The 25395-nt window shown below is 37.3% G+C and overlaps 1 protein-coding gene across 12 annotated transcripts in view; it reads right to left on the bottom strand.

Moving 5' to 3' along the window:
• Positions 1 to 25395, bottom strand: part of DMD (dystrophin) — a 2447064-nt gene that overhangs the window by 911126 nt on the left and 1510543 nt on the right. For all 12 annotated transcript variants that reach the window (XM_049872854.1, XM_049872851.1, XM_049872858.1 and 9 more), the window contains 2 exons: positions 18405 to 18552; positions 14562 to 14711 (listed from right to left, as the gene is read on the bottom strand). In XM_049872854.1, the coding sequence (XP_049728811.1) occupies positions 14562 to 14711; positions 18405 to 18552 (298 nt within the window). The remainder of the gene's footprint in view (positions 1 to 14561; positions 14712 to 18404; positions 18553 to 25395) is intronic.

Below are 25395 nucleotides of genomic sequence, written 5' to 3'. Positions count from 1 at the left end.
TGAGACCAGAACTAGATGGTGCCTGGCTACAACCAATGACTGCTCTGACAGGGAACACAAGAGAGAACCCCGGAGGGAGCAGGAGGGCAGTGGGATGCAGAACCCAAATTCTTGTAAAAAGACCAGATTTAATGGTCTGACTGAGACTAGAAGGACCCCAGAGGTCCTGGTCCCCAGACCTTCTGTTAGCCCAAGACAGGAACCATTCCCAAAGCCAACTCTTCAGACAGGGATTGGACTGGACAATGGGATAGAAAATGATACTGGTGAAGAATGAACTCCTTGAATCAAGTGGACACATGAGATTTTGTGGGCAGCTTCTGTCTGGAGAAGAGATGAGAGGGCAGGGGGGTAGAAGCTGGCCAAATGGACACAAAAATAGAGAGTGGAGGGAAGGAGTGTGCTGTCTCATTAGAGGGAGAGCAACTAGGAGTATATACCACCACCCACTGCCGTCGAGTCGATTCTGACTCATATAGCAAGGTGTATATAAGTTTTTGTATGAGAGACTGACTTGGTTTGTAAACTTTCATTTAAAGCACAATAAAAATTTAAAGTAAATTAATAAACGCCAAAAAAAAAAAAAGTATGAATGTCATGAGAGAAATACTGCTGTTGACGGTGACAGGACAGGAGGACAGATGGGTTCTGTTTGGAGGCATCAAAGCAGGCTTCATGGGGGTAAAAAAAAAAAAAGAGATCAGCTTTGGAAATTTGTGGCCTAAGGGGGAAGGAAAGGAGATAGACATTCTAGGTGGACCCGGCAGGGAAGAAGAGGAAAGGAAGAGCATAAGACAATGGGAGAAAAATTGGGCAGTCTTGTTGGGATGGCAGTCTTAGAGAAAATGACAAGTGGGAGATAATGTTGGAAGATAGCCACAGCTGGAGTACAGGGGGACTGGAAATCCAGGATCAGAAGAGGAAGTTACCAAGAAACTGTTGTTTCTGTTGAAGCCTTAGTATTCCCCAAATACAAAGACGCTTGTTTGCTTGGAATTTTGTGACTAGCAGTAGCTCTTATTAGATTCAACCAGGCCTTGCAGAACACTGTGCTGATTGTCTCACACAGTAATGACACATTTGAAGTGCTTGTGGGGAAGGCCATTTAAGGTAGAAGCTTATAATGTAATGCTGCTTTACAGCTGTGTCACTATCTGGGAAACTCTTACTTTTTTTTTTAGGTATATAGGAATAATACTAAAAAAAGTATTATAAATAAAAAAAAAATTAAATAACTAATATTAATTGTTGTCTTACCGTGTACTGCCACTCGTCTAACGTATCATTTTTCAGTCTATTTTGGCAGTTAGTGCCATATTTGTCCCTATTTTCAGAGGAGGAAACTGAGGCACAGGAAGGCTACACAGATAGTAAGGAGTGTGTGATGGGCTGTTACTTTTGGTAGTCCCCAATGAATCGTGCCTTTTAGAATTAATGTCTTTGTGTAGTCCTCTCTCATTTTGACTTTGAGCTTGGCCATGTGCCTAGCTTTGGTCAATGGGGCATTAACAAGCATGATGCTAGCAGAAGCTTGATAAATGCTTCAAAATTGGGGCTGTTCTTTTGGAAAGCTTCTTCTTGGAACCCAACCACCAAGCTGTGAGGAAGTCCCAGGAGTCACCTGGAGAAGACCAAATGGAAATCAGCTGAGGCTCATGACAAATCGCTCCAGCTGAGCTCCCAGCTGGCAGTCACCGCCAGCTGCCAGTCATGTGAGTGAAGCCATTTTGAACTTTTCAGCTTTCCCATTGCCTCAGATGACACCATGTAAAGCAGAAGAATATCATGGTCAATTCTCAGAATTATAAGAAACAATAAATCTTTGTTGTTTTAAGCCACTAATCTTTAGGGTGGTTTATTATATAGTATAGATAACTGGAACAGAGCAAAACCAAAATTTGAACCATGCGGGCTAGAAAATGTGTATAACTCTCTAGGAATGAAAATAAAATTTCCAAAGCCTAGTAGAACTGAATTTTAAAATTTTCATTCATTGAAATAATTATTCTGAACTGCTTATGTGAGACTATGTGATATATTATTGGGCTCTCTCACCCTATTCGATTTCTCTTCTTCTTTCCTTATTACATTTATAGATACCATCACTACTCCTTTCTCATTTTAATTAACATCTAATTACAGGAAAACAATTACGTAAATTGTTAGTGTAGGCAGTGGCATCTCTGTCTTCTCCAGGATTAATATAATGACTCTGGATCCTGGTGAGGAATAAATCAATGAAGAGTTCAGCATTCAGGTCAGAGGTAAATTTAAAGAAAGAAAATGTGAACTTTCTGTGGAGCTAGACTAAGGCTGCCCTTCACCCCGAGTCATTTGGGTAAGGATTTTTAGATAGGCATATACAGAACTAGGAAACTCAAATGAGTTTTGTCTTCAAACCAAATCATATTATCTACTATGTGTGTGTCTATTCCCTGAAACAACCATTTCATCCTCTTCAGCCAACCCCCCCCCCCCGTTAAATGACCTCACATTGTACTTTCTGTGGCACTTACCACAGAAAATTGATCTAAGCAATTATTATTTAGATATTGGGGTCAAACAGAAAGCAACTTGATTCTTTCTCATTCCCATCGTCCTCCCCTTCAAAGAAGCTCTATTATATCATTTTCCTTATCTTTTGTTTGAAATCTCAGGCAAGATTGGTGGGTACGCGTGTGGGAAAGCACTGGATTCACAATCCATATGTTACAGAGATGGTCCAGTACTTATTCTTGTCTTTGGACCTGTTCTTGCTCCACCACTATAAATTAGTTCTGGTAGGAGCAGACAGCATGATTTTTATTTTATAGGTTATTGGACCATGAGGAGTCCCATCTGGATCTGACGGAGAAGACTGCACTTCGTTGTCAGTATGAAACAATGGGCTTTCAGCTGCATGCAGTAAGTGGATGGGACTTTTGGGTGGTCTCTCTTGGGGAAGTGGTGAGTATGTTCTATTGGTGGGAAAGAGAGTGCATGAATACTAGGGTGACCAGAAGAATGGACCAATGTGGAGATTCTTAAATGGAAGCAATATGTTGGGGATAGCAGAGCTATCTTGCTAGCCTGGGTTTCTGGGATAACTTTTTAGAGCAGAGCACATGCACCCAGGCTTGACATTATGCGAGAAAGACACAAACATCTATATTGTTTGAGCCATTGAATTTCAGGAGACTCTTAATTATAGTAGCTCAGTCTACAACATAACAAATCTAAAAGTCAATGAGAACAGCTGCATTTCTATGTATACACTTAGTTTTTCTTCCCCCCTTTCATCAGCAACAGCACCATAATACAATTAGTCTTAATATTTGTCTCCCCCCACCACCCCACCAAATGTAAGGTCCATACAGACGGGGATTGTATCTATCTTGTTCCTAATTCTATCCTTATTCCCTAGCATGATACTTGCCACATTGGAGATACTTAATAAATAAATATTGAACATTTTTTTTTTTAGCTAGATAACAGGTTAGCTCATAAAATAAAGCAAATTACCAGTGAGTACTGTGCACTTTTAAAAAATCATCTATATGAAACCAAATGGTCAACAATTACTCTAAAGCAAAGATGAAATTGTAAGAGCATAGGGAAACCAGGTTACTGGAAACTAAACATCCTGAAGGGGATTAATGAGAATGTTAACATATTGTGAAAAATGTAACCATTGTCCCTGAACAATTTGTATAGTAATTGTTAAACGGGAATCTAATTTGCTGTGTAAACTTTCACCAAAAACACTATGAAATAAAATTTAAGAATATTGAATGTGTTAATAAATGAATGCGTATTATTAAAATCCAGTGCCATCGAGTCGATTCTGACTCATAGCGACCCTATAGGACAGGGTAGAACTGCCCTGTAGAGTTTCCAAGGAGCGTCTGGTGGATTCGAACTGCCAGCCCTTTGGTTAGCAGCCGTAGCACTTAACCACTATGCCACCAGGGTTTCCTTGTTGCGTATTATTAGCACTCTATTAAAATTTGGTGTAAAGTATCTTTGATGATCTTTTTGACCCTCAAGACTGTTGGCCTTTGAGAGTGTTAATACAGTGTTAATAATATCTAGGAGACCAGATTAGATTATTAGAAATCTGAATCCATAGTAATGTGTCCTAAGTGAATACTTTCATCTTGAGATGAGTAGGAAGCACGATAACAGGATGTGGTAGACTGATTGCAGTGATGGCCTCCTTGTATGGCACATCCCTTTGCAATGTGACTTTACAGACCCATCCATCAAGAGGTGCAACCTATTTCCTTCACCCTTAAACCCGGGCTGACCTCGTGAATTGCTTTGGTCAATAGGATACGGTGTAAATAACAATGAGCCACTTTCAAGTCTAGGACTCAAAAGGCTCTGTTCACTTCTGCTTTCTCTTGTAGAATACTATTTCCTCCAGGAGAACAAGCCCAGGCTAACCAGCTAGAGGATGAGAAGCCATATGGAGCAGAGGTGAGTCAACCCAGCTGATCTCATCTTAGATAAGCCAGCCCCAGCCAACCCACTAATGGACTAGATATGCATGAGTGACTCCTAGCAACATCATCTGAACTTGGCCCACATCAGCAGAACATCCCAGCTGACCCACAATTTGTAAGCAAATATAAATGGTCATTATTTTAAGCCAATAAGTTTTAAGGTGATTTGTTACATAACATTATTGTAGCAATATATAACCAATACATAGGGGAAGGCCAGAAATGGGTGTAAGGTTGGCGCAGTTAAGAGTTCTTTAACAGCAGAGTCCTAAATTAAAAAAAATAAAAAACAAAAAACGCTGATTTTGAATGAGGAAACCAGTCTCAATCCTTTGCAAAGGCACCTGTACAAAAATTTATAGCAAACTATTGGGAGCAACCATTGAAGAAATGATTTTAAAAGATCATTAGTAGAAGATCTAATAATATAATAAAAAAAATAGCTAGTATTTATTGCCTACTTACTCTGTACCAACCATTGCCCCCCAAAAAGTAAAAGATGAAAAGAAATACCCTGGATTCTCCCCCTCCGAATGCCCTCCAGTCTCCTGCCAATGCTCCCCATTGGCTAACTCTATCCAGAAGCTGGTGGACAGGGAAGCCTGGGGAATAAGGTGGGCAAAATTCAGCCTCTTGCAATACACAGCATATCAAGGGAAAGGAATCGAATATACCCAAAACCACGGGGGATATGGAAAGGGCATGCCAGGGCTACAAACCCCATAAAGGACCATGTTTCAAAGGTATAAATAAGTTAAAGGCATTCATGTATTCCGCCAAAGGTGAAAATGTGTTACCTGGGGTTGGATAGACGTGCTTCACATGTACCAAGACCCAAAAGCTTTTAAAAGAAAAGACCTCTCCCAAGTATCTCAGAATACACTGCCCACACATTCCAATGACCACTGGTGGTCAACTCATACACAAATTCTTAACAGCTATTGTCTATATCCTTACCACTTAACTTGTGGACCAAGAATCAGAGCAATAGCATCACTTGGAAGGTGCTGGGAAGAGAGAATCTCAGGTCCCACCCAAGCCCTACTGAATCAGATTTCACGTTTTAACAAGATCCTATGGGGATTCACGTACACATTAAATTTTGAGAAATACTACTGTCCGTGTTGGAACACAAGTCTGTATTAGAATACTATGGTACCTACCTTGTATGGAAACCCTTTTGGCATAATGGTTAAGAGCTATGGCTGCTAACTAAAAGGTCGGCAATTTGAACCCACCAGGTGCTTCTTGGAAACCATTTGGGGCAGTTCTACTCTGTTCTATAGGTTCACTATGAGTTGGAATCTACTCGATGGCAATGGAAACAAAACAAAACCTTGTATAGTCAGCAGTTTAAATCCACCAGCTGCTCCTTGGAAACCCTATGGGGCAGTTCTACTCTGTCCTATAGGGTTGCTGAGTCAGAATCGATTCAAGGCAATGGGTACCTTGTATAGTTATCACAATTTAATTCCTCTTAACAAAGTTATAGTATGTATTGTGCCATTAGAAATTCACTGGACCCTGGGAGATGGACAAACAAGTCCTGCAATGCATCATCACTGTACCATAACTAACAAACAAAAAACCAAACCCCTGTCATCTAGTCAATCCGATTCAGTACAGATGAGGAAACTGAGGCACCAAAATATTTAAATAAACATCCCATAGTTACGAGCTAGCAAGTGGTGAACCTGGACCTGGAATCGAGTTATTAACTGCAAGTTTAGTGATCTTTCCCACACTGAGATGAGGAGTCGAAGGTGGAGAGATGGAGTGGGGATAGTTGTTACCCAAAGTATTAGAAGCCACATTCAGAATTAACTACAAATGAACGAAGTAAGAAATCAGAAACGGGTATCTTTATGATAACAGATTTTCACCCAAAGTAGAAATGATGATTTAGGTATATTGCATTTCAGTTTCATTATAAAATGGTGAAGATGTAAATCTCTTTATCTTCCCTAATTATTTAAGTCCTTAAAAATAATTTTCACCTACTCTCAAACTCTATAAAACCTTGACCATAAAGTGTCATTTCTATTCATCTTCCTGTTTCCTGCGTTGTCTTTTATTTGTTGCCTATGAATGAGGACCTATATAGCACCAGAAAATTAATTTTTCTCTCTCCCTTCACCAGCATCATCGATGATTTTAACAGAAAGATACACATGACTGATACAAATAAAACAATAAAGGAGCTTTGAGAAGATAATCATACTGGTCTAGGATTTGTAACAGCAGTAATAGCCACAGCAAAAAGCAATCTTCACGACAGTCACTTCAATTGTGATTGAGTTGCAGAATCTTCATTCTTTTATAAAAGTCTGAATAAGTCCAAGAATCACTGCTGTATTTAAAACTGTTGATGTTACCTACACCATGGACAGGTGGAATGTGCCACCTACATTAAAAATATATATATATATATTTTTTAGGCTGCGTTTAAGGTGTAATCACCAACTCATAGGTTGCCTATAGATGGAAACCATCAGGACAAAGGGAGTTTTCTTAAAATACCCTTGTGATGACTTTGGATTCTGGTCCATTTTCTGGTCCACCTCTTTCCCTCCACACTTGGTCAACCATGCTGAAGATGGACTATACCTTTCCCAGTGATAACTGAAAATCTGCACAATTTATAATCACACCCTTCAGCTCCAATACTTTTACTTCTCCAGCAAAACAGACTGATTTTCTCTAGCAATAAACAAAACTGTCTCTTTGATGTCTCCTAATTAGCTCTAATATCAGCAAGCAAATTAAAAGGCAGCAAAACAAAATTTCTCCAGGCCCTTATCAGCCCTTCATAACCAGTTTCGTGGCCTTGTTCTGAAGTATGAGGTAGATAAATGAGGGGAATGCTGATTTTGGCATCCAGCTTACTCTCGGATAATCTAGCTCATCCTTTTCTGCTGACATGAGACAGAAATAACATCAAAGAGTGATAAACTCTTTCCCACAAGCCTGGGGTTCTACGGTTCACTGGCCCCAGGCCTAATCTATCAATCCATTTTCTACACAATAAAAGGTAAGAAACCCATTACAGATCTGTTATATGCCCTGGCAGGTGGTCTACGACAAAAATGGAATACATCAACCAACCCAGCATTCAGCGTCCCTCTTCTATGGTTTGAAGCACTAGGGGTCAGCTGACAGGGATATAGTAGTCAGAATTTAGCTATTAAATTCTTTTAGGTACATAAACTCACACATCTTGATGTACGAGTATAAAGATTTGACAGAAAAGTTCATTCTTGGTATGATCCTGACCTTTCCCAAAAATAGCCCTGTTATTTTATTTTTTGCATAGCATATTGGCTTTGCAGGTGATATAATAAAGGAAACTGGGTTAGAATTTACAATCTGTGCTCTTAAATAAGGCCTTTAATCTTCATTTCTTTTTCAATATCAGTTTAAGGAGTTGGCATCTTAAAGACACCACTTACTGCCATTTCAAGATTATTGAATTATTAGAAAGAAAGGAAACTTCCTCTTGTCTCAGGGTTGAAACTATATAATCTAGTCACTCCAAAGCAAAGACACCGCAGAAATAAAAGGAAGGAAAAAAACCTTTTATATTACCCAATCCCTTTTTATTATTCGATTTCTTCTCCTTTCGAAAATTCACTGCTAAATAGGGCAAACACCTTTGTGACAATAAAAAGCTTGCTTCAAAAATGTTACATGGAAGGTCAAGAGTTATGAAAATTTTCTCCTCCTTTGTTTTTCTCTTCATCGTTATACTCTTCTTCATTTTAATTTCCTTGAGGCGAGGCAAGAAAGTTTGCCAAGAATAGTCATATCTATTTTTAATTGGAAATCAGCTTACTTTTTAATAAAGTCTGCTGACAGCGTATTTAAGTGACAGGTTTTCATAACTGATACACACTGCCTATTTGTACATAGTGGCAAATGTTTAAACTTTTAGATTGAAATGACTTGTTGCACACATGCCTTACTATTCATGCTGAGTGTTTGTTTGGCTGTAATGCAACTTTCTATAAATGGCTTTTCATCTCTCTGCCAAAATGGAGGAAACCAACATTAAGAATGAAGGTATGGGGAAGGGAAGCAGTGCAGAATTCCAGTATGCTCTGCCTGGGTTTCTGAAATAAAGTCAGGTGACTGGGCTGCTTAAAAAGATGCTCAGCAAAGGACAAATATTGTATAAGACCACCATTATAAGAACTTGAGAAATAGTTTAAACTGAGAAGAAAACATTTTTTGTGGTTACGAGAGGGGGGAGGGAGGGAGGGTGGGAGGAGGCTTTCACTAATTAGATAGTAGATAAGAACTACTTTAGGTGAAGGGAAACACAGCACACAATACAGGGGAGGTCAGCACAATTGGACTAAACCAAAAGCAAAGAAGTTTCCTGAATAAACTGGATGCTTCGAAGGTCAGCGTAGCAGGGGCAGGGGTCTGGGGACCATGGTTTCAGGGGACATCTAAGTCAATTGGCACAATAAAATCTATTAAGAAAACATTCTGCATCCCACTTTGAAGAGTGGCGTCTGGGGTCTTAAACGCTAGCAAGCCACCATCTAAGATGCATCAATTGGTCTCAACTCACCTGGATCAAAGGAGAATGAAGAGCACCAAAGAGACAAGATAATTATGAGCCCAAGAGATAGAAAGGTCCACATGAACTAGAGACTAAATCATCCTGAGATCAAAAGAACTAGATGGTGCCCGGCTACAACCGATGACTGGCCTGACAGGGAATGCGACAGAGAACCCCTGAGGGAGCAGGAGAGCAGTGGGATGCAGACCCCAAATTCTCATAAGACCAGACTTAATGGTCTGACTGAGACTAGAAGGACCCTGGTGGTCATGGCCCCCAGACCTTCTGTTGGCCCAGGACAGGAACCATTCCCAAAGCCAGCTCTTCAGACAGGGATTGGACTGGACAATGGGTTGGAGAGGGATGCTGGTGAGGAGTGAGCTTCTTGGATTAGGTGGACACTTGAGACTATGTTGGCGTCTCCTGCCTGGAGGGGAGATGAGAGGGTGGAGGGGGTTAGAAGCTGGTGAAATGGACAGGAAAAGAGAGAGTGGAGGGAGAGTGCGGGCTGTCTCATTAGGGGGAGAGTAATTGGGAGTGTGTAGCAAGGTGTATATGGGTTTTTGGGTGAGAGGCTGACTTGATTTGTAAACTTTCACTTAAAGCACAATAAAAATTGTATAAAAAAAGATGCACAGCATTAGGAAGGTCATCTTAAGTTACGCTCACACTTAAAAAGTGAAAATGGTGGTGTTTGAAAACAGTGCTGGACTACTTGGATTTCTAAGCAATGTCAGGTGAAAATCCATCATTTTCCTACACATTTTATCTGAAATGAATAATTGGTCATAGAGAATGAGCACAATGAGATCAGTGGAATACGGGAGCATTGCCTTCCCTTCAGGTCATTTTCTGGTCTTGGTGATTCTAGCTCTCCTTCTCTCTTTCAGCTCCTGTATTCATAATGGTGACACATATTTCTCCTTTCTCTCCACAAGCCATATTTATAATTGTTTGATTAAGGTGTCTCAACAAGAATTCTGTGCTTGGTCTTCACATTTTTATATATTAGTATTATCTCTACATTTTTGTAAAGCTAACATTTTCGAGCAATTACATTGTGCTAGCTTTTGCATTATGCATTTCCTATGTACGACCTCGTGGAATCTTCACTGCAACTTGTGGGGAGACGTGTTCAACTATAGTCTGAATTTTGTGGATGTCATACTTGAGGTATGGACAGGGTAGGTATGAGATCACATAGCTAGTAATGGGCAGAATCCATAATCCAGAAGCCTCACTATTAATCACCATAGTGAATTGCCTCTAAATCACTCCTGTTTACATTTTCTTTGTTTCTAGTTTAAACTGTTTGACTCATGGAAACCCTCGTAGCATAGTGGTTAAGCGCTACGGCTGCTAACCAAAAGGTCAGCAGTTTGAATCCACCAGGCGCTCCTTGGAAACCCTATGGGGCAGTTCTACTCTGTCCTATAGGGTCTCTATAAGTCGGAATCGACTCAGCAGCAACGGGTTTGGTTTTTGGCTTGGTCTGATTCATATTCTTAGCATTGCCTGAAATTCCAATACTTCGAAAAGTTAAAAATCATATATTATTACCAACTTATTTCCATTAAAGAGTGGGTAATTTGGGAATAATGATGATTGAGTTTCTCGGACAGGACCAACTTCTGAACTTCATTGAGGTGTCAAAAGGGTAGATGATAATGCCATGATGAGCATGCTGCTGATGATAAGAACAGTGGTAGTAATTATAATAACAGTCATTGAGTACTTATCATGTGTCAGGCCTTTCTTTAAGAACCTGATGTTTGTTCTCATAACTAAGGTGACCATTTTATATATATATATATATATATATATATATATATATATATATATGACTGTAAGGGAAAACAGAAATGTACTCATGACCCATGATTTAATAATAATCACCATGTCAGTGTGACATTGCAGGAGGCAAAGTCAAAGATTCTTATGCTATACATCTGCAATTACTACTCCTTCCCCCATAACTCTCAGCCTCAAGCTCTTTAACAACTTATTAGGCAGTTGAGTGAATGAATTGATGAATGAAAAAATGCTTTAATGTAGTCATTAACTACGTAAAGAAAACTCCCAAAATTCATGGATATCTAAGACAAATCGGGTTATCTAGCATCATAGTAAACAAACACCATTTTCTTGTTTCATAGAATTTTAGCTCACAGATTTATCAAATTAAGAACTGCATGGATTACGTTCCAAGTATATTTTATGGGAGAGCATCAGGAGCAAGTCAAAGCCCCAACGGTTCCTGCAATTTTTAATTCGACAACTGCTTTCTTGCTATCATTACTATCATTCCTACTACACATTTTACAGTACAGTTTTCTGGCCCAATAAATACCAGTCAATATGTTAACAACCTCTAAGAAAATATGCTCTTCTTTAGTTAAAAAAAAATTTATACTCAGGGCAGGACTGAATGGTCACTACTAGAACAATCTATGAATCATCTTATGATAAGAAATTTATTGATTAGGACAAATTGCCATTTTTAAGCAAGGAATGGAAAAGCTAGCTTTAGTTTTATTTAATTTTCTCCTTTTTAATCTCCACATTTATAGTAATGACTAATAATGTCTGGCATTACATGGCAAACATATCTGGAAAAAGACCAAAAGTTTATCTGGTTCAAATGAAAAAGAACAAATCTAAAAGGTTTACTTAAATGGATAGTTAGAAGTAACATGATTGGGGGTTAATACAAAATTAACCAGATTTCTAGAAATACAGATATGACCATTTATATACTGTGGAAGATGGTCTTGCCTAGGCCATAGTAACATAAATCAAAGCAAACAAACAAAGGTTGTGTGGGGCTTTTCTAAAGAAATTGAACTTGGCACCTGGAGAGAACCAGGGAAGCTGGAATTCTGGCATTAGCCCCTAAGAATAAAATTCTCTTCATTATCACATTTGAAGTTATCCTTCAGTAGGAGAACTGCTCTCTGCTTTAACACGTCAGTAAAACATTCCAGTCAACAAGATCCGCCCAAGTCTTAGGGCTCTCAGTCAGCCTATTTTGTCATTCCTATATATAAATATATAAACCACCAGTAACCATATGAAGAAAGTCTACAACCCAATAAGAGAAAATAACAAGGCAATGGACAAATTATTTGAAATACATGACTTAAAAAAGCTGACATACAAATAAATAAATAAACACTCCTATGGGTTGGGCTTTTATGGCGCAGTGGTTAAGAATTTGGCTGCTACCCAAAAGGTCGGCAGTTCAAATCCACCAGCTGCTCCTTGGAAACCCTATGGGGCACTTCTACTCTGTCCTGTAGGGTTGCTATGAATCAGAATCGACTTGACAACAACAGGTTTGATTTTGTTTGTTTATATCTATTAAATAAATTACAACATCATTAAAAACTTTCCCACAATAAAAATGCCATGCCCAGTTGGTTTTATAATTGAATTCTCTAAAGCACTTTGGGAAGAAATAATACCAATCTTCAACAATTTCTTCCAGAAAAAAAAAAAAGAGGGAATACTGCCCAACCTGTTTTAAGAGGCCAGCCTAACATTGATTCCAACACTTGACAAAGATATTAGAAGAAAATAAAATACAGGTAAATATTTACCACAAACTAAGACACAAAAATCCTAAACAAAGCATTAGAAAATTGGATCCAGCAATCCATAAAGAGTATAACACATAACCAATATAACACATAACCAATATAACACATAACCAATAGAGTTTATCTCAGGAATTCAAGAGTGGCTTCACATTCAAAAACCAATAACTGTAACTCACCATGTTCACACAAGAGGAGAAAAATAACATAGGTGTTTCAATAAATGCAGAGAAAGTATTTGACAAAGTGCAATACTTATCCATGATAAAATCTTAGCAAACTGCAAATAAAGGGAGATCCCTTCATCTGTAAATTCTACAAAACCCACCATATTCAATGATAAATTATAGAAAACTGTCCACCTCAAATAGGGAATGAGACAAAGTTTCTCAATATCACTTCTATTTGACAGTGTTTTAGAACCTGTGCAATAAAACAAGAAAAAGACATTTTAAAATAATAATTGAAAAGAGAGAAACTTCCTTATTTGATAATGACATAATTGTATACATAAAAAACTCCAAAGATTGGAATGGAACAACCAGAACAAAAATAATGAGAAGTTCACACTGTGTAAAGAATGTAAACAATGTCAATGAACAATTTGTGTAGAAATTGTTGAAGGTGAACCTAAAAAGCTGTGTAAACCTTCACCAAAAACACAATAAAATATTCTTTAAAAAATCCCAAATATTCTACAAACTATTAGTAAGTAAATTTAGAAAGGTCACTGGATGCATGTTCAATATATAAAAATAGTTACATTTTATACACCAGCAACAAAGTGAAAATAAAATTTAAAACTTAAAGTAGAACCAAAAATCATCAAATACCTGGCATTATAGCTAATAAAACATGTGTAGTACCTCTGAACTGAAAACTTCAAATACTGCTAAAAAGGCATTTAAAAATACCTAAATAAATGGAGGGAGGATACACCATGTTCAAAGACTGGATGACTCAATATTGTAAAGATGTCAACTGATCTACAGATTCAACACAATTCCAATTAACATCCTGTCAGACTTTGTGTAGAAATTGACAAATCGGTTGTAGAATTTATTTGGTGATCTAAAAATACAAAAACAGCTAAGGTAATCTTCAATAAGAAGAACAAAGTTGGAGAGTTTATGCTTTAGATCCCAATTAAAAAGAAATGATTAAAAGTAAGCCACTGTGGTATTGGTACAAAGATAGACGTAATTGAATAGAAGAAAATAGAGACTGCAGAAGTATGTTCATACATAACTGCTCGTTTGAGTACAAAAGTGCCACTGCACTACAGTGAGGAAAGGGTTTTTTTTTTAAAATGGGGATGAATCAATTGGTTTACATTTATTATATATTCATAAACATCACTTAGTTTAAAAAATAAGTATATATTATTTTGCTAAACATTTTCAATAATAGATTTAAAAAATTTACAAGATAGAAAGTTGAAGACTCACAAGTTAAGGAAGTAAATGAAAGAATGAATGAATGAGTCTAGCATACGAGCAAGCACTTTTGGGTGTGGGGTTATTGGGCATTAATTATCGATTAAACACATTTTAGATAAAACAAACCCAGTGCCATTTTAGATAAGAATAAGTAATTTTGATTTTATGAGACTTGGTGAAATTGGTTACCTCCATCTTGCTAAATACTGTCAAGGTATACCTGAACATTGAATTAATCACTTCATCACAGTTATAGTCTAATTATTTGAACTAATTCATGCAAAGAATAGTGGTGTACATTTTGGCATTTGGTCATTAGTGTGCCATCTTCTACAATCATCACCATTCTTTCCATCCCAACAAATCACTCACACACACACACACGCCACTCCCATAAAGCACGCAAGGAACAAAGCAAATAGGAACACATGCAACATTTAACACATGTGACAAGAGGAGATGGTTAATGTCTAACCTTTATCCACTGGAGATTTGTCTGCTTGAGCTTATTTTCAAGTTTGTCTTGCTCTTCTGGGCTTATGGGAGCACTTACAAGCACTGTTCCTCCGGTTTCCTTTAATTGTTTTAGAATTCCCTGGCGCAGGGGCAACTCTTCCGCCAGTAACTGAAACAGACAAATGCAACAATGTTTAAGATGAATTACAACACAATTCCAACTACCTTGTCTTCGCCTCTATTGATTAGTCTATAAAAATGAAGCAGCTTGACCGAAGGTCTGCACATACCTCAAATACCAACAATTTTCTACAGAGTGCAGAGCTCGTGAACTGAAACACCGACTCCCAAATAGATAAACCTATCCTAGAAAGGACTAAATTATCTTGTTCCTAAGAGATTTTTTTAAAAGAGAAAAATGTTGGGTGGTATAATAAGCTCTAAAACAATGACCTAAATGGAGTTAGAGTCTGAAAACACACCACTATCACAAATGGAACAACAGGAATAAATGCATCACCCTCGCAGGTGCTTAGACACCTTACCGTAACACGCCAATGAGTAAGAATTTACACCATGGTCTTAAGAGACATCTGTTGAGTGTGTACCAAGTGCCAGGCACTGTGCTAATCTGTAGGCATGAATTATTTTAGTTTATCTGCATATTATCATAAATAACTCTATAAGGTAGATCCTATTATCTTTATCTTATATAGAAGGGAACTGAGACAGAGAGTTTAAATACCAAGTTCAAGGACACAAAGATAGTAAGCAATAGAGCTGCAATTCAAACTTGGGCAGTTTCATTGCAGAATGCCTGTTTTTCACTCCTCCCCATCCTCAAATTTCTCTTATTCATTCAGCATCACACTTTAAATGCCCTTCCCCAAGTCCTACAAAAACACGATGATGTTAATAACTGCATTTTATTCATTGATATCATCTAGAGCTGCTGTTCAATACGCTATCCACTAGCCACATGGGATAAAAAAAAACTTTAAATTAATTAAATTTTACCTCAGTAAGTAAAAATATCGGTTTCTCAATCACACTAGTCACCTTTCAAGTACTCAAAAGTCACATATATATGTCTACCCTACCAAATTGGGCAATGCAGAACATTTCCATCATCACAGACAGTTTTATTGGACAGAACTGATCTAGTTTGTCCGAAGAGAAAAGAAAATCAATGTGTACTTATTAATAAGTGAATGCCACCAAAGATATCCTTTAAATGAGTTATCAGTTATATTGCTAAATATGACACTCAATACGTTAAGGAAAGATGAATTTCCAAGGGTGGACTGAGTTTGTTTTCCCATGACATAACTAACTACAAATAAAGTACTGTTTCCAAACTTTTTATTTTTGAATCTCAAATACCTACTGCAATGCTTAGCATATAGTTGTTATCAGGTTCCCTCAGCCCGGTTCCAACTCATAGAGACCCTATGTACAACAGGACAAAACACTGCCTGGTCCTGCGCCATCCTAACAATCGTTGCTATGTTCAGTCCATTGTTGCACACACTGTGTCAGTCCACCTAGTTGAGGATCTTCTTCTTTTTTGATGACCCTCAAAAAAAAATTTTTTTTTTTCTACTTTACCAAGCACGATGTCCTTTTCCAGGGACTGGTCCCTCCTGTCCAAAGTAGTGACAAGAAGGCTCATCATCCATGCTTCTAAGAATCATTCTGACTGTACTTCTTCCAAGACACATTTGTTCATTCTTCTGGCAGTCCATGGTATATTCAATATTCTTTGCCAACGCCACAATTCAAATGCGTCAATTTTTCTTCAGTTTTCCTTATACATTGTCCAGCTTTCACATGCATATGAGGCGATTGAAAATATTGTGACTTGGATCAGTCACCTTAGTCCTCAAAGTGAAATCTTTGCTTTTTAACACTTGAAAGAGGTCTTTTGCAGCAGATTCTCCCAATCATTGGTAATTATCAACGCATCTTGATTGCATGTCAATTTCAGACTGCAGAAGTTGATAAAAACATCAATTTCTTCATCTGTGGCATTAGTGGTTGGCGTATAAATTTGAATAATAGTCGTATTAACTGGTCTTCCTTATCCTATCACTGGCAGTGTTGTACTTCAGGATAGATCTTGAAATGTTCTTTTTGACGATGAATGTGACATTGTTCCTCTTCAGTTTGTCATTCCCAGCATAGTAACCATATGATTGTCTGAATCTAAATGGCCAATACCAGTCCATTTCAGCTCATTAATGCCTAGGATATCTATCTTCAAGTGTTCTATTTCATTTTCGATGACTTTCAATTTTCCTAGATTCATACTTCTTACATTCCACATTATGGTTATTAGTGGATGTTTTCAACTGTTTCTTCTCCTTTAGAGTCATGCCACATCAGCAAATGAAGGTCCCAAAAGCTTTACTCCATCCACGTCATTGAGGTAGACTCTACCTTGAGGAGGCAGCTCTTCCCCAGTCATATTTTGAGTGCCTTCCAACATCGGGGGTGGGGCGGGGCTCATCTTTCGCAGTATATTGGACAATTTTAAGCTACTACTCTTAAGTTTTTCAGTAGCCAATATTTTTTACAAGTGGATAGCCAAGTTCTTCTTCCTAGTCTGTCTTAGTCTGGAAGCTCCGCTGAAATCTGTCCACCATGGTTGACTCTGCTGGTATTTGGAATACCAGTGACGCAGGTTCCAGCATCACAGCAACATGCAAGCCACCACAGCTGGACAAACTGACAGACAAGTGGTGGTAGCATACAGTAAATGCTGAATATTTGTTTTCTGAATTTAGAAATATTTTTATACCTTTTCCCTGTTTTGTTACAAATTTCTTGTTTCACAGAGATAAATGGCTGCCACTGGACTCTAATTTACATGTGAAAACCAACCGAATCATGGATAAAGGAGCAATTCCATTTCCATTTGATTGTTCAACCTTGTAAAATGAGAATAATAGCAATCATTTTGAAAGTTTGATATGAAGGTTAAATAAAATAGCAGATGGAAGGAAATGCATCTAATCCTTGGCACATAATAAAAAAAAAATTAGGGGATGATTAAATGTTCATTTCTTTTCCCCTTTCACCTTCCCTTCAAAATTTAAAATAAAACGTATCCAAAGGGTTGCTTTCCTAAAACTAAAACCATGAAAATTAATCCATCTGTACAACCAGAGCATACCAGTCAGCCAGGTGAGGTAATTAGTAATAAGCAGACATCACAGTAGGAAGGCATGAAAAGCCACTTGAATAAGCTGGATGTCTATTCAACCAGTATGGTGTGTGAACCAACACCACGCCTCCCACTTCCAGACAACATAAACCAAAACAAAACATTGCTTCAGGCAAATTGAATGCCTTTAATTAGAAGCTGAAGTAGTGCCATTGATTTTGCAATTAAGATCTTCCCTAGCAAATGGGATTCTTTTTTATAAAGGCTCTCTTCAAATCTCCAGGTATGTGGCTTAAAGAGGCATATTAAAAAGGGACTTCCATTTAGATTTTGATTTTATGATTCTTCATTTTGTTCTTTAATATTTGAAAATAATTGGAGCTGTGGAATTCTCCAGTAAGTCTAAAATGATTTTGAATTTAGCTTCAAAAATAACTGCCATGCATTACACACACACACAAGCTCACACACGTGTATAATAAAATGTATACCCATAGGAAAAAGGTGCATTTTTAAACAAAGTACACAGGCTGGGAGCCACTGGGTTAAGACAAAAAAAATTGTGAGAAAAACACTTTGGGGAAGAATTATAAATAAACTAATGAGCAGGAAATCAATGAATAAATACATTTAAAAAATAGATTCATACCCTCTTTATACAGGTAAGCCCTGGGGGATTTTAGAAAATAAAATTACCTTGACTTGACCAAGCTTTTCTTTTAGCTGCTGCTCGTTTCCAGGCTCAAGTGGAATCCTGGTAATGTTATCTGCTTCTTCCAACCATAAAACAAATTCATTTAAATCTCTTTGAAATTCTGACAAAATATTCTTTTGTTCTTCTAGCCTGGAGGAAAAAGAATAAAATTGTTACAAACTACATGTTTCTCAAACTTTCTCTTTTTTTTAAAGCAAACTGGTAGTTTTTCTTTCTTTTTTCACATGGCCAACATGTTCAAGAAAATAAGCAATTTAAAGGCTGTTAACAATACATCATTTCTTTTAAGACAAATCCATTCACTTTGAACAAGGCAAATATCAATATCTCAAAAATCTCTAAAAGATAAGAGATTAAAATTGGTCAAAAAATTCTGCTTTTTAAAATCCACCATCAGTATGTCATTACACTAGAGCAGGATTTTTCAGTCTCAGCGCTATTGACATTTGGGGCTGGTGATTTTTTGTTTTGGGGGGGCTGTCATGTGTATTTTAGGATGTTTAGTAGCATCCCTGGCCTCTATCCACCAGATGCCAACAGCAACCCCCTGCCCACCCAGTTATGACAACCAAAAATGTTTCTGAGCATTGCCAAATATTCTTCCCCTGGAAAACAAATTGCCTCTGATAGAGGGCTACCGCACTAGAGTAAGTATATAACATGAAGGAGCACTTTGGAAAATTGAAGGGCAAAAGTTCAAATAAAGGGAGTTAAAATAAAAACACTAAATTATTACATGCTAAAATGATTTCCAAATTATGACTCACAATTCATTTTGAGGAAAGAAGAAACTTGATTTGAAATACTTAATGTCTGCTGCATTTGTTGTTGTCATTAGTTGCCATTGAGTCCATTCTGACTCATAGAAACCCCATGTGTGCAGAGTAGGACTGTACTCTATAGGGTTTTCAAGTCTGTGACCTTTCAGAAACAGATAGCCAGGTTTGTCTTCTGAGGCCTGGAGGTTAACGCTTAACCATGAACGCCACTTAAGGACTCCATGTTGTAATTAGCGGAAGTTTTTAATTATAAAAAATACATGTTATTCACCTATCCATAAATGTATCCTTATGTATTGGGTACACCGTATTTCACCATTCATCTGTTATTAAGCATTTAGTTTGTTCCCAATAGTTCAGCGTCATAAATAACCCTATCACAAACACATTTGTTTATGTATTTTAGTTCATATATCTGATAATGTCCTTAGAAGAGCGAAGGGAAGTTAACAATAAGAATGTTAAGGATTTAGAAACACATGGCTAAGTATCTTTGCGATGGTAGTAATAAGAACACATAAATTCCCAACAATTATAAAATACTTGTCTCACTACACTTTTATCACTACTGAGCATTACGAATTATATATTTGATAGAAGAAAAATCGTTTGCCGTAGATGTTCTACACTATTTTTTGTGTTAACAGGAAAGTCGAAAATGTGTTGTTGTGTGTGTGTGTTTGTCATGTAAGTTTCTACTATCAATTGTCTGCTGTATCTGTTGCCTATTTTTCTTTAATGTTTTCTTATTTATTTATAAGGTTCTTTCTCATTATTTAAAAATACATTTGTTGGGAATAATTTTTACTGTTGTTTGTTTTTTCAAGATAAAAAGTTATCAGTTTCGTTTAGGTTACTGCTTTCATTGATATTCTTAAAATTGTGTCTACCTTACTATTGTTTAGATATTCACCTTTACTTTATTCTGGGTTCTTATTTTATCATTAAAAAAAATAAATGTTGAATCAATTTTAAATTTACTTAAGACTTACATTTCTGACGTTGAAGGGTTTTTGGTAAATTGATATTTTCCTCCAATAAAATTTTGCTATTAATGTGTGGTACTTTCTTTGTTGGATTTCAGGTTTCTCCAAGTATCAGGGCTCTGTTTGCTTATCTACTGCACATTTTTGTGATGGAAATGCACTACTTCAATCATTGCAACTTTAATATAGGTTTTAATTTCTGGTAGGTTAAGCCCTCTCTCCTCCACCTGAGCTCTTCTAAGTTATTATGTACTTATATAATCGGAGAATCATTTGGTCAGGATACAAACTAAATCTCATTGGGGATTTGGATTTCATTAAATTAATAAATGAGTTTGTGGAGAATTACTGTCTTCTACTATAAATCTGTTAAATTTTCTATGTTTACAGTTTATTTGAACAGTGAGAGTATCTGGGACTCATCTGTGCACTATAAACAATTAAGCGCATTTTATAATTAACCTTCAGCATCAGTTTGAAAGGCAGCGACTGACTTGCATATGATCTTATGGATATTAACCGAATACTAATTTAAAAAACGCTCAAGAACTCCCAGATATACTATATCATCACTTAAAAAGTCAACGCTTTGCTATAATATTTCTTGTTACACTGTGTTTGTGGAAAACTTTTTCTGATGATTTAATTTTTTAAAAAGTACAGCATCTTCTTTTTTAAAATATGAAAACATTTGGTAGTCATTTCTTGTCGAAATTTGTTTTTTATACTTTGAAAAATATAAAAAAAAGATGGTGCCAAAATCCTACCGGGACCTTGTTATAACCTGCTTTTCCATGTGCATGTGTTTTCTGAAATTTCAAAAGCCCCGATTTGAAGTTTTAAAAGCAGCAATTTGAATTTATGTATTCAGCTGATTGCAGAAAAGCACAGGAACGCAGTTAGCATTTCCAGGCTTGTCTCTTGACAGAACAGTTTAAACATGCTTGTTGCTGGCATTCATCACATGAAGTGTTATTTCTTTGTTTACCTTCTTGTTTAATGCTTATGGTAGGATTTATTCAGGCATGTGGTAGTAATAATAACGAATGGGGTATTTAACATTACCCATCTGCAATTAAGTGCTAAATATTTTACTTTTAGAAGCTTTTCAATACATTTAGCTATTTTTTGAGAAGAATGGCTTCTGTTTGAAATGCTGGCTCCGTTACCGTTTATATTATAAATGCTCTTAACGCAGTTGGAGGAAGCACATATCATGATAGCGGGAAATGTGCACAACCAGAAAGGAAGAGTTACCGATGTGTCGTTAAATTCAAGGAATTTACCACTAACTCTTAATGAACATTTTCTGGAGGACTGTCTTAGGGAAACCCTGGTGGCATAGTGGTTAAGTGCTACGGCTGCTAACCCAAAGGCCGGCGGTTCAAATCCGCCAGGCGCTCCCTGGAAACTGTACGGGCAGTTCTACCCTGTCCTATAGGGTCACTGTGAGTCGGAATTGACTCGACGGCAATGGGATGGCTCTTATGGTATCAGAAAAAGGCTGCCAAGTCACATAGGAAGATTTTACGGGGGGATCTACCAAATATTCCAGGTGAAGTGCTAGATACTTTCATATTCGTATTTCTTTTAATACTAGATTCATCCTCTGTGTTGCCTTCTTAATGTCCTCAATGAGGATATTGAATCTAAGGAGTTTTAAATACCATATACATGGGGAACCCTGGTGGCATAGTGGTTAAGTGCTACGGCTGCTAAGCATAAAGGTCGGCAGTTCAAATCTATCAGGCGCTCCTTGGAAAATCTATGGGGCAGCTTACTCTGGCCTATACCTTCACTATGAGTCGAACCTGATGGCAACGGTTTCTTTTTTTTTTAAAATAATTTTTATTGTGCTTTAAGTGAAAGTTTACAAATCAAGTCAGTCTGTCACATATAAGCTTATATACACCTTACTCCATAAAAAAAAAATTATTGTACTCCATACTCCCCCCAAAAATCCAAATACGGAGCCCAGGTGGAGTAGTGGTTAAGAACTGGACTGCTAACCAATAGGTCGGCAGTTGAAATCCACCAGGCTCGCCTTGGAACCGCTATGGCGCAGTTCTACTCTGTCCTATAGAGCCTCTACGAGTTGGAATTGACTTGATGCAACGGGTTTGGCTTGGCTTGGGCTTAACCTATAAACTTTTAGGAATGTAGATAGAATCATCATTTATCTATGTATAAACCAAAAACCAAACCCAGTGCTGTCGAGTAGATTCTGACTCATAGTGACCCTATAGGACAGAGTAGAACTGCCCCATAGAGTTTCCAAGCAGCGCCTGGTGGATTCGAACTGCCGACCCTTTGGTTAGCAGCCGTAGCACTTAACCACTATGCCACCAGGGTTTCCTATCTCTCTATAGTACTTAATTATTAATTTGATTGCACATATTAATTAAAAATTTTATATAATACAATTATATTAATTTAAAATATCACATTTTCTCACGCATGTATACAACAATTTTGTTCAAATTTTTCACCTGCATCTTCAACATTAGAGTTGTCATCCTGATGGATTCATTTTTTGAGTCACCTAACACAGTAGTATCATCTTCACTTGTACTCATGGATACCGTACCTTGTGCCCAGGTACAGTACTGATGAATCCATGTGTAATATTTCATTGGAAATTTCATTCCATGCCACAAGCAGACATTTACATTACATAAAACAGTTTTATATTATGTAAAGACAATTGTTTTACTGTGCCATATGTCCATAAGCTATACTATGCAACTACTTGCTGAATTGCTTTTAAAATGGGTCTTTCCTGAGCTTGCTTACAATAGCATTCAACACTTAAGACTGTGACATTATGTCACCAAAGTTAACCACTATATGTTGCTAAACTTGTTTTCTTCCAGTTTTTTTTTTGTTTGTTTGTTTTGGTTTGCCTTTTGCTCCCCCATCAAGTGGTCTCTATAAGCAACAAAAATAAGCATCAATTGAAATTCTAGCCAATGTGTCTTTCTTAGTACTATTGTTTTGAGCAAAGTAAAATAAATGGAAACCAAAAAAAAAAAAAAAAAAACCAAACCCATTGCCGTCCAGTTGATTCCGACTCATAGCGACCCTGTAGGGCAGAGTAGAACTGCCCCATAGAGTTTCCAACCAGCACCTGGTGGATTTGAACTTCTGACTTTTTGGTTTGCAGCCATAGCTTCTAACCACTATGCCACCAGGGTTTCTGAGTGTCTTATAATTTGACAAACTCTAGAAAGATTTGGAAATAAGATGATGTTCTCTTGAGAAAAAAAAAAAAACACTCATATTTAGGTACACATAGTAACTTCGCCAGATAATACCCTCCATAGGATATCATCAGAATGAGAACTGAGGCTTTTTAAACCAACATGCCTCCCATAGCTGACCAGCACTTGATGTCAAACAATTAGACATTCATTCATTTTGCCTAAAGTTTGTGCCCTGGTAAAGTGAAATACTCCTGAGCAGGATAACACGTCAAAACTTCTCAGTCATTTATGCCTCAACATTAAGGAAATGATTAGCTATGTGAGGTGAGATGTGAAGAATGAAAGGAAAAGAATGAAGCTTAGCAGAGAGAATTACTGAGACGAAAAGAAGTCCAAATATAAGCCCTGCCATTTATTAGCTAAGTAATGAATTTAGGAAACTTGAACTCTTGTGAACTTGGGCAACTTGGGACTCTTTTTCTGTATAGGCCTCCGTTTCTTTGTCTTAAAATTGGGACAATAAATACTTCATACTGTGGTTGTGAGGATTAAATTTGCTCTCAGAAACTCAAATTTTATACAAGTACTTCATTAATTAATAGTTAGCATTCAATAAATGGTAAAGAAAATAAAAAGTACAAAAAAGGGAGAATTTGGATACTAACCTTGCTTTTTTAGCTCAGATTTTTATGTACAAGTACACAGGGGGGCTATTTGAAATTGAGCTTTTTGTTGAGCCATCTGATAGCTCTATCACTTTCTTCTGGAAAAATTCTCTGACGAATTTTGTTGGGAAACACAATAGAGTATGTCAATCTGTGGGTAAATGTGCCACCAGACGAGACTTCTAGATGAAGTATATGTATGATTGCAATGCAACAAACATTTCCTGAATGTTTATTAAGTGCAGTAACTGTTCCAATTTCCAGTGACGTGGCAGTGAATACAGGTAACAAGCCTTGGCCTCGTGGAGCTCACATTCTATCAGGAGCAGTCAGACAATAGACAAGGTAAAGAAATAAAATACATAGATAGTGATATAGTGATAAGTGCTACAGAGAAAAACATGAAGCAAGGAATAGAGATAAATGTAGGGAATATTGCATATAATAGGAGAGTGGTTGCAATTTTATAGAGAGTGATCACAGAAGCCTCATTGAGAAGGGGGCATTTGAGTAAAGAAAGCCTTCATGGTAGGGACTAGCTAGCTGCTCACTGAATAACTGGAGTCTTTTTTTTTTTTTTTAAGCATGCAGTTTAGCTGCCATTTCTCAGTCTCCCTTGCAGTTGTTGTTAGATGCTGTGGAGTTGATTCCGACTCACGGCAACCTCATTTGGGTGTGGTTATCTGACTGCATTCTCACCAATGGAATGTGATTGAAAGTGATGCTCGCCACTTCCAGGCTTGGCTCATAACCCCTTCACCCTCCCTACATACAGGTGATACTCCTTGCTTTTTCTTTTTCTAATGTACAAAACCACAATGATTTTGAAAGTCACATGTTAAAGATGCTGGAGTCACAAGATGAAAGTAGTCTGGGTCCCTGACTGGCCACTTGGAGGGAAGTTTCTTGTTGACCAGAAATAACCGTTTTGAATTTTACTTGAGTGAGAAGTGTTAAGCCACTGAGATTTTGGCGTGTGTTATAGCAGCTTGAATTAATTTTAGGTAATGCAGAAATGAGGGAGGTGAGGGATCAAGTCATACAAATATTAGTGGGAAGAGCACTCTAAGTAGAAAATACAGCAAGTGCCAAGGTCCTGAGGTAGGATCATGGGCAGAATGTTAAAAAAACAAAACACACACACACAAAACACAAAACAACAACATCAAATGGCAAAGAAGTGAACAAAGTGTTTGGAATTTAATGACAGAAGGGAAGAGTAGTAGGAAACAAGGTAAGAAAACCTAATCTTTAGGGGTTCTGCCTAGGATTCCAAGGCTTTCATCATTCATGTTCCTTGTTTTCTGTCACTACCACCTATCTGTCAGATTGTCATACT

This window comes from Elephas maximus, chromosome X, assembly GCF_024166365.1.
Source record: "Elephas maximus indicus isolate mEleMax1 chromosome X, mEleMax1 primary haplotype, whole genome shotgun sequence".
Lineage (NCBI taxonomy): Eukaryota > Metazoa > Chordata > Mammalia > Proboscidea > Elephantidae > Elephas > Elephas maximus.
This window is presented reverse-complemented; position numbering and strand designations above follow the sequence as displayed.